This window comes from Malurus melanocephalus, unplaced genomic scaffold (genome assembly GCF_030028575.1).
Source record: "Malurus melanocephalus ecotype Western Australia unplaced genomic scaffold, MMel_1.1 scaffold_12, whole genome shotgun sequence".
In the NCBI taxonomy this organism is placed as follows: domain Eukaryota; kingdom Metazoa; phylum Chordata; class Aves; order Passeriformes; family Maluridae; genus Malurus; species Malurus melanocephalus.
Genome location: NW_026623244.1, coordinates 2,801,829 through 2,812,129, shown reverse-complemented (window position 1 = coordinate 2,812,129; position 10,301 = coordinate 2,801,829). Strand labels below are relative to the sequence as shown.

Below are 10,301 nucleotides of genomic sequence, written 5' to 3'. Positions count from 1 at the left end.
CTACCCGCCGCCCGCCGCGCCGGAGCCCGCGGCGCACCGCCCATGCGAGACCCCCGCGGCCCGGGCAGCGCGCAGCGACCCCCGGCTGGGCCAGGCATGTGAAGATGTCAGTGGGCTGTGCATGCCCTGGTGAGTGGCGGGGTGCGGGCCGGGGGGCGAGGGCTGCCCCTGGGGCTGGGGTCCCCGCGGCATCGGGGCTGGGTGGGGAGCTGGGGGCCACTTACGGGGTGGAGGCCCCAGTGGTGTTGGTGTTGGGGTCTGGCTGTGGGGCCGGGGTCCCATGGTGTTGGTGTCTGGCTGTGGGGCTGGATCCCCTAAGASTGGGCGTTGGGGTCCGGCTGTGGGGCTGAGATCCCCACTGCATTGATGCTGTTGTCCTGCTTTGAGGCTGGTGTCTCCAGCTACGGGAGTGGGGTCTCTATGGCATTGGTGCTTGGTGTCTCCGTGGCATTGGTGTTGGGTCTCCATAGCATTGGTGCTTGGTGTCTCCGTGGCATTGGTGTTGGGGTCTCCGTGGCATTGATGCTGGGGTCTCTGTGGTGTTCGTGCTGGAGTCAGCTATGGGGCTGGGGTCTCCACGGTGTTGGTCCCTGGGTTTCCACGGCATTGGTAGTGGGATCTGACTATGGGGCTGAGCTTTTCACAATGTTGGTGCTGGAGTCTGCGTGGGATTGGTGCTGGGGTCTGGCATTCATGCTGAGGTCTCCGTGTTATTTGTGCTGGGAACTGGTTATGGGGCTGGGTTCCTGGGACATGGCTGCTGGGAGCTGACTACAACACAGGAGACTTTCTAATGTAGGTGTTGATGTTTGGCCATGGTGCTAGGATCTCTATGCCGCTGGTGCTGGGGACGAGCTATGGCACTCAGCAAAGTGTGGGGGCTGGAGTCACTGTGGTGTGGCTATTGGGTCCAGCGATGGGAATGGAGTCCCCATGGTATGGGCTGTTGGGACTCYAGCTGAAGGGCTGGAGACTAGGACCCACCCTAGACTGTGGGTGCTGGGGTCTGACTGTGGGATTGGAGCCCCATGGCATGGGTGCTGGGGTCCAGTTGAGAGGCTGGGCCCCTATGRCATGGGTGCTGGGATCTGATTGTGAGGCTAGGACTCCATGGCGTGGATGCTGGGGTTCCTATGGCATGGATGCTGAGATCTATTGGATGTACATTGATGGATCTGTTGGATCTGTACATGAATGCTGGTACCAACCCAGGCAGGGTGTTGCAGGCGCGTTGGGCAGGCATATAGGTGGCTCTGTGAAGGGTGACCCCAAAGAATCGCTGTGGCCAGGGCAATAGCTCTGTGGGGTGCCTCAGCTCCCCACGTGGGTGTGAAGCACAGTGTGGCACACGGGTGCTGTATGTCCCCCCCACCATAGTCGTTGTGGGGTGTCTGCTGGAGAGCATCTTCCTGATTCTGGAGCCTGCGGACTAGCAAGGCTGCTGGATTACATAGAGGTGTGAATGAGTTGGTGAGGTCTCAACACGTGGGATGCTCATGTGGACGCCTGGGCTTGAGGGCAGGTTTGGGGCAGCTGGCCTGGCTGCATTGCCTGCTACTGCATGCAGAATGTCGCTGTGCCAGGAACAAGGCTGGGCAGGGGTCTCAGRGGGCTGCTGGAACCTTGTCCAGCACCAGATTCCCGTGGTTCTGGGCAGCAGACAGGGGGAGCCAAGTTTGGGAGGCCCTGGGGAGGGGGTTCTGCCATTTCCCTGGACGTCTGGCACATGGGGGTCCCTGTGGGGGGACAGCAGGGACGTTCCTCAGCCCAGCTCCTGTGGCAGCAGTCCTGTGGTTGCAGAGAGAGCCTCCTGCCCGGCCAGGACCCCCATGCTGCGGGCTGCTGGGTGCAGTGGGACGCTGTGACAGCTCACAGTCCCCGTGCCTCCCCCGGAGCCGCCTCTGCCGAGCGGTTTGCAGCTGGAGAACCGGGGTGGGGAAGGGGTGCCCCTGCGCGGCGGCCCCCCGCCCCTGCGCTGCCTGCGCCTCGCCGCCGTGTTTCCATGAAGGCAGGCGGCCCCTTCCCCCATCCTCCTCCTCCTCCTCCTCCTCCATCTCCCACTGGAAGCTGCCAGAGCGCTGCTTCCTCAAGCAGAAAGTCACGTGAACCTCCCTGCGAGCCAGGCCGAGCAACCACAGCACTCGCCCCGCAGGCACCCCGCACCGGGGGCACGACACCCCTCCTGACACCCCGGCCTCGACGGGGGTCCCGCCTCGGCGGGGCGAAGTCCGAGTGACGGCCAACGGTGGGGCCCCGTCGTATCCCTTAGGAGCTGGCCCGGTGCCACTGGGAATGTCATCGGCGTGTTGGTGGGCGCAAAGAGGGGGGTCCTCCCTCGGTGGGGTGATGGGCACCCCTCACCTGGAGTATCCTCGTGRATGGCTTCATGTGTTGTGTGCCCCCCACGCCACCCCTTCCCGCTGCCCCAGGGCGAGGAGGACACGCGGGTGCCGTGCAATGTGCGTGTGCCCCCCGCCTCTTCCCCCGCTCCCCCGCCGGGGCTGGGTAGCACATCCAGAGCCTGCGCCCCCCTCCCCCTTCCCCTCCCCGGACTGTTTATCGGAATATAGAAAAAACAAGCTCTGCCGCTGGCCTCCCGCCAGCCAGAAACATTTAATGAGCCGCTCTGCCCAGGCTGCTCTTCAGGGCTGCATTAACTTGGAGGAGTTTCCTGCTTGGGAGCTGCTGCTGGGGGGGTTTTGGCTGCCCCCCTTCTAAGTTGTGTTCTCCCAGAGGGACGATGTACTCCTTGCCATCCCTGGGGGTGCATCCTGCCCCACTCTAGTTCCTCTTGCAGCCCTCTGGAGATGTTTCCCTGATCTTTTCTTTGCCTCTGCAAGAAATTTGGAGCAGGGGGGCTGCTCAGCTGGGAACCTGGTGCACTCTTGTGCCTGAGGACAGTGGGGAGGTGCTGGGGCCACTGGAGGGCTATGGGGGGGCTTTGCCCCCCACCTCGGATGTGGAGAGGTGAGCAGCAAGAGCATAATGGGCTTGGAGTGGAGRTGGCAGAGGCCAGAGCAGCAGCTGCCTGGTGCTGGTGCTCGTGGTGCTGTGCCCAGAGCTGCTCGGAGCAGGGCCGGCAGACAGGTCTTGGCATCCAGATCCCAGCGGGGCCCTGACCCCTGTGGGCACCTCTCTCTCTCCCAGCATGCTCTGCTTTTTCTTAATTATTTTTATTATTATCATTATTTTTCCCCCTGTAGTGATAGTGTCAGTGCAAAGGGGGAGGAGGGGAGCAGAGCAGAGTGGAGCTGTTCTGCCTCCCTGCAGGGCTGGCTCCAGCTTCATGGCAGGGAAGCAACTTTCCCAAGGTCAGCACCTTCCCTGGGACACCTTGCAGAGAGCCAGCCTGCGCACCCCTCTGACAGGAGGGAGAACTTCCCATGCCACACACTTCAGGTCCCAGGACAGACATGCCCGGCCAGGGCACGGCCCATTGCCGTATCCCTCCGTTCTGCCGAGCTGGCGCCGTGCATCCCCCACCGTCACGAGGCCGAGCTGTGCCACATGCCTTCTGCGACAGATGCGCTGGGAGAGGGATGGCGGGAGCGGGCTGARTGCCGCGGCGGGGGGGCCACGCAGCCCCGACCTGTGTGGGCTCTGGCTCCCAAACACCCCGGGGGTGCCTGGCACCTTGGGGTGCCCCTGGGCCTGTTGTTGAGGAGGGGAACAGTAGGGGCCCTGAGGCCTCRTCATGCACATCCGTGTGCTCTGGTCCACGCTTTCTTCATGCTACCAGTGATGTTTGGATGAAACATTTGCCCTAACCCGCTCTGCAGCAAAGTGCCCAACCAGTAGATGCCATGTGTGCTGCATTGCCTGCTCACTCCTGGCACGCTCTGGCAAACTCGGGATGGATTTGTGGCTGGCTGGTGCTCAGCGAGGTGATTCTCAGGGGTCCTGTTGTTGGTGTGAGGCACCATCACAGCACTCCTTGGGGCCAGTGCAAGCTCACCCCAGGATTTGCCAGGAGAATCGTGGATGGGTTMGTGCTGTACCAGTGCCAGTGGGTTCAGCACTGTGTATTTGCACTGGGCCCCAGGTTTATTCCAGGAATGCTGTTACCTGCTCAACACAAACTACTGCGAAAGCTGCTCCCTGGGGAGTGAGGGGGTGCCCCTGCCGGATGGGACCTCCAGGGCAGGGAGGTGCCACTGCGACCCGGGAGAGCTTGTGGCCAGGAATGCGGTGGCCAGGTGCCTGTATGCCCCCAGGCAGGGCAGGAGCTGCAGCAGCTCAAGTGTCCCCTGCTCTTCCCGAGTCAGCTCACTCGAGTTCATACCACCCTCTCCTCCCCCACTCTGCTCTGGGATTCTCCTGCCATATCCATGTTGCTAGAACACATGAGAGATGTGTGTGTGTGGTGTGCCAGGAGCATGCTGGTGCCCATGCACAACTGTTGATGTGTCCTGGGGCACGAGCTGCACTGTCAACGAGACCCCCAGCTCTGTGCAGGGTGACACTGGGCCCTGGGGCTGCCGTTGTGCACGGTGTAAGTGCACCCCTGGGTCTGRAGAGCAGAGTGGGTGTAGGGACAGCTCCCCGGGTGGTGGGGTGCAGGCAGGATGGGGCTGGGTGACCGTTATCAGCTGCCCGCAGCCTGCGGCTGTGGTTTCCTGCCAGTGCTGGGGGGAGGGTGCTGGGGAGCAGGCAGAGCTGCCAGGGGGCTGCTGGGCCCCACCTGGAGTGGGGACAGTGGCAGCCGTCTTCCCCTCTCTCAGGGTCTCTGCTGGGCAGGGTTGGCGTGGCTGCAGCACGGGTGGTGCTGGCAGTTTTTGGGAGGGTCGTTGGCCACGTKCATGTGGGGGTTTAGGAGAGTGGGMTGTGTACCAGTGTTGGGTGTCCCTTTTAAGCAGGGATGCTGCTGGAGGACAGGAGCCCCCAGAGCCATCAGACCGGCCTCCCATTGTGGCTCACCCCCTTGTCTCCCAGGCAGGTCATGGATTGGGATGAACGTTAAACCTGGAGTGTAATCTCCCCTGTGGCAGGCACTGGCCCCTCTCCAGCCCTGACCCGCCCTGCCCGCAGYGCAACTGATAACACCCTGCCCGCACCCCTCTGCTGCTGCTTCCTTGGGGGCGCCCTGTGGGATGTAGCTCCTGCCCCTGCTTTGCAGGGTCTCTCTCTGCTCGGGCTTTGTGGAACCGGTCAGGTGGCMGAGATCCCCCCTGCCCCAAGGTGATGTGTCCCATGCCCCAGGATGGCCCCGTGGTGAAATGGTGGGAAGGCTCCTGCAGGAGCAGCAGCCTCAGCGTCTCTACTAAACACCAGGGGACTAGTGTTGTGAATGCAGCCAGGTTTCTGCAGCACAGCCCAGGAGGAGCTGGGATGTAGTGCTTGAAGCCCAAGCCAGGCTGGGATGTCAGTGATGTTGGGATGCTGGACTGTTCTGCAGCARCCAGTTGTGCCAGCCTCTGCTCTGCTACGTGCATCCTCCTCCAACGAGGGTCCTGTGCAGCCTGGGGGGTCTCCCTTCCAGGACAGGGGTTGCCCCTGCCTGCAGTGAGCAGCTTGCCTGGCAGTGGGTGCCAGCTTTTGCCCACCCCAGCTCCTGCCTCCCCACTGATGGGAGCTTATAGTGGCTCGTGGCATTGTAGGCGTGCAGCTCTGCTGGGCATGAGACAGGTCCAGGCACCCCAACCTGCCTGCTCCGACTGGCCCGGGGTTAGCCCAGGGCAGCTGCGGGCAGGGGCAGGCAGGAGCACGGCAGCGGGAGCTCTCCCCGCCGGGGATGGCAGCTGCTGGAGGAGTCTGACATGGTGCAGTGGTGCATGGAGTTGGGGATGGGGGTGGTGCCTGGGCATGGGGAGTGCCAGACTGCCAGAAGTCCTTGTGGAGGGGCACTTCTCYGCCGAGGCTGGGGAGATGTCGTTATGCTCCTCCCAGCTTGGTGCCCCTGCCAAATCCTTTGGGCAGCCACGGCATGCCGAGTCGTCCTGCCTGCTGCCAGCGCGTGCGTGGCAGGAGGCTTGGACAGTGACAGAGTTCCCCCCCAGAACCCCAGGCTGCCCCCGAATGGAGTAGATACGGCTTTATGTCAATCCCAAGAGGAATTGGACCTGGAGCTTTGCGAGCTGCCGTCACCATCCCACCGTGGCTGTGTCCCTGCTTGGCCTAGCTGGTGGGGAGGAGGCAGCCGCTAACAGGAAGGACACACATGTTAGCAACGAAAACACGGCAGTGAGAGGAAGCAGAAGCAATGCATTATTGATGGAGCTATTTGATGCTGCTATATTCGGAGAGCTGCTCCGGAGTGTTCGGCAGCACCGTGTRGGGGGTGGCAGGTGGTGGGCTCAGCTGGTGGAGGATTACCTGCTTCAAGTCAACTATGTGCAGCCATGGCCCTGTAAGATGTCCTTTACCTTCTCCCAGGGGAGCTTCCAGCATGGGCACGCACAGTGACATCGGTAGCAGGAGGGATGACAGCCCTGGTGGATGGGCGTTTGGTGGGTGCCAGCCCCTGGCCATKCAAATGTCTTTATGGATGCCACGGGTCCCCTGTGGCTTGGGAGACAGAGTGGAAGGCATGGAGGGGGAATAGTGGGCCAGGGACCAAGATGYTTTCCCAGCAGGACTGAATTTCTGGAGCTGCAGGGCTGGGTGTTGAGGATTGTGCTTTGGCTTCTTTTTGAAGCAGCTGTGCCTGCCCCTTGGAGTGTAGAGGGTGTTCTTGGGGGACAGAGAGCAGGCGCAGGATGCTGGGGCTGTGCAGCCATATTGCATGTGACCCCCTCCCTGCCGTGGGTTCCCAGGCCAGGAAAGGGGCTGTAAAACGAACCATTCTTGTAACATGAGAGAATCCACCTGGAGGCTCTGGAGGAGCCTTAAAACCCTGCGGCTCTGGCAGGCTGGCTCTGGGCTTCTGCAGAGGAACTGGGGCTCACTGCTGTGGGTGGCCATGCTGGGGCAGAGCTCTTGCAGGACACCCACTGCAATGTCTCAGGGTCAGCATCGGAACACTGTGAGGTGTTTCTCTGGTGATGGTGCTACGGGGAAACACCTCTCTAGCAGGATGTTCCAAAGCTTCACCTTGCAACCTGTAGCCAGCCCAGCGATGATGAGGCTGACCCACTCACTGTGCCAGAACAAGGTGATGTGAGAGTGGACAGCAAGTATGAACCCCCCAATTCTGGGGTTCTGTACCCCACCATAAGCTTTCTCCACCTTCTCTTGYTTTGGAGGGGATAGGCAGCAATGTATGCACTTGGTAGCTGCTTGTCCACTGCTCACATATTCAGACTGATTTCTCTGTCCCTTGCAGGATGCTCAGGATGTGACCCTGTAACTTCCCACCCTGCCCTGACTGCTTTTCCCCAGCCCCTGGGCTTTACTTCTGCCTCTGGGTGTCTGGAAGTGGTTCTGGTTTTGAAGGGTTAATCTCAGGAGCCCCCAGGATCTGCTGCCTGCTTGGCATGAYTCACCATGTAGTTTCCAGCCTCCCCCAAGCGTCCTCTGGAGAGATGGAGCTGTGGCTKCTCCAGCCAAAAAAGGGGGCCCCTCCTGCCCCAGAACTCCCTTTTGATCTGGTCATGCATAACTTCAGGGGGAGAGAAGCCCCTCCTTGAGAAACAGGGAAACAAAGGATATTTCTGTTTAAAAGGTGGTAGGATTTCGTGGGTTGGCTGTTGTGTTCTGGAAGGGGTGGGGGGGTGTCTCCAGGATGCATACTGTGCTGCACTGCTACAGGCTGCATCTGCGTGCGTACGGTGGTGCYCAGGTGTGGCTGCTATTTGGACAAGTCCATGAGGTTTGAAAGTGCCAGGCCGTCTCCCGATGCAGGCTGTGCTGTTTGCAGAGCTAGCAGATTTTTATTATTATTTTTTATGTAAGCGCGCGTCCGTGTCCCTGCTCTACGCCTGCGCTTGCCGGGGCCCTGGCCGGGTGTCCATGTGAGCATGCCCTGCCTCCTCCCCTGCTCGCCTGGGATCCCTCACACACACTCGGCGGACACTGTGCAGGCACACCAAGCCTGATCYGCAGGGATCACAGAGTCCTGGGCATCCCCTGGCTACCGTGATCCCCACCAGGCTCTTTRCATCTGTCTGGGGTGTGTATCCCTGTGCTCACTCCTGCTCCTGAGCTGCTGCCTGTTCCCTGAGCTGAGACCAGCACCAGGTGTTGGATCAGGGATGGACTTTGGGGAGACCAGGCAGGCATGGGGCCCTTGCTAGGGGGAGAGTGGAGATTGTGATCTGGGGGATGCCATGCCCTACCACAAAAACTGGGTAGCCCTCTGCTTCCCTCTCACTTGTGGGCATGWGCACGTCGTAAGGAAGGGGCTCCCCCACACCGTATCTTGCCACACACACTTCCCAGCTGCATCCCAGCCCTTCTGCTCTCCATCCAGCATCTATTTAATTATTAACTCRGCTATAACCATAAACAGCTGGGGCTGCTGCAGCCACGTGGACCAGTCCAGTGCTGTCGTCAGAGCCGAGCAGGGACACGTGAGCAGTCCCCGAAGGCTGCTGAGCCCAGGGATAAATTGCTCCAGGCATGTTTGCTGTGGATGCACTGGGCCAGGCCATGGCACCTGGGGATCTCTGATCCCCCTGGCCATGGCAGTGGTGCCAGGAATCTCTAGTACAGGGACAAAATGCCCCTTTTTTTCACTGTTTTGCAGTATCGGTGTGGTGCTGAATGCTGGTGGGTGGTTGAGCCTTGTGCATCTTTGAGCCTCKGAGTGGGAATGGAGTGGAGGCAGAGTGTGTTTAATGGCCTGTCTTGGCAAGGAGGGCTGTGCCATCCCATAGCTGTCACCAATGTTGAAGCCAGCATGTTTTTTTGGTCTAATGACAGTGGGGGTCAGCATGCTGCAGCCCCATCTCACCCAGTGCCACAAGATTTGGGCTGGCAGGGGCTGGGCCAGTGAAGAGCACCATGGTGAGGCATTCGCAGCATCACTGTGCCCAGTTTTCAAGACACCAAGAGCATGGGTACCTCCAGCTGCATGTGCCTTTCACAGAGCAGGGCATCACAAAGGGTTTTAGATTTACAGTGAACTTTTACCTCTGTAAATCTGAGGTTTACAAAGAGTTCTGCTCTACTTAGCCATGTGCCTGTGGAAAGTGATACTGCAGGGTAGGCTGCAAGATGAAGGGGCAATCATGATGATGTGATGAGGACCAGGATGGGGTTGGAGCCTCACTCAGCCAGTGAGTTTGGGGGACAGGAATGGGGAGCTGCCTGTCCCTCTTCAGTCCTGGTCCCAGGGAGCAACATGGCTGAGGAGCAGGGGGCTGCCTGCAGTCCTCAGGTGCAGGGCTTTGGGGGTGCGCAGAGGGGTGTAACGCATGGGTGAGGTTTTGCATATGCCATGTCTGCTCTGTTGAGTGAGGTGAGGGGGGAAGTGTGCTTGGCAGGACCCAACTGGTTGTACCTGCATTACCCCCAGGCTTGGGGAGGGGATGAAGTGCGAGCCTGGCCCTGCAAGCAGGGGGATGTGGAAGGGTGTGCATGCCCCAGGCATGGGTGCACACCCAGCCGGGGCTGCGCCGGGAGGCGTTTGGGAAAAGACGTGCAAGTGCATGCCAGCCCATCAGCGTGAATACCAGCCCACGTGTGTAGGGTGAGATGTATCAGCACGTGTGTGTGTGTGCGCTGAGCCTTCTCTGCTGCCCTGAGCCAAAGACTTTTGAGACTTGGGGGGGACCCAGGCTGGGTTCTGAAGTCCCAGCTCATGTCCCTGCTGCCCATGGGCTTGCCGGCAGGGCTGGCAGCAGAGGTCTGTGCCAAGTCTGACTTGCCAGGGCAGGAGCAGGGGCTGCAAGGGGCAGATGTGGGGCAGAAGGGGAATGGAAAAAATGGGATTTTTTTTTTTTATTATAGAAATTTTCACAATGTAAATTTTTGTAAATCTCCTAATTGGAAGAGGTTGCAGTTTTATCAAGAAAAGAAGACCCTGGGGATCTGATGGCAATTGCAAACTAGCACATTTTATTTTTCATCCCTCCTCCCAGAAAAAAAACGGTTGTATTTTTCGTTTCTCGTCTAAAACTGGGGAAAGGGGAAACAAGTTTAAGGAAGAAAAAAAAATCCTGAAAAAACTTCAGACACCCCGAAACCAAGCTAGGAAAAAGGCCTATTTTCATTGAAACTTTCGTATTTGGAAAGAATTCTTGCCCCGGCTGGTGCCGAGCTCCTCGGCGGGACGCATCCCCATCCCGGGGAGTGCCTGCACCGGCGCCGGGCGCGGGGGGACAGCTCTCTGGGGACCCCCTTTCGGACGTCACCCCTGGCCCGTGGGCCCCCGGGCGGCGCGGGGCGGGGGAGCCGGTGCGGGGGGAGCGGGCCCCGCTGCC

General features: G+C 60.1%; 1 protein-coding gene across 2 annotated transcripts in view; it reads left to right on the top strand.

The window, feature by feature from the left end:
- The first annotated feature begins 6 nt into the window (after positions 1–6).
- LDB1 (LIM domain binding 1) overlaps positions 7–10,301 on the top strand; it is a 26,107-nt gene continuing 15,812 nt past the window's right edge. For both annotated transcript variants that reach the window (XM_057380317.1, XM_057380308.1), the window contains exon 1: positions 7–129. In XM_057380317.1, the coding sequence (XP_057236300.1) occupies positions 105–129 (25 nt within the window). In that variant the 5' untranslated portion in view covers positions 7–104. The remainder of the gene's footprint in view (positions 130–10,301) is intronic.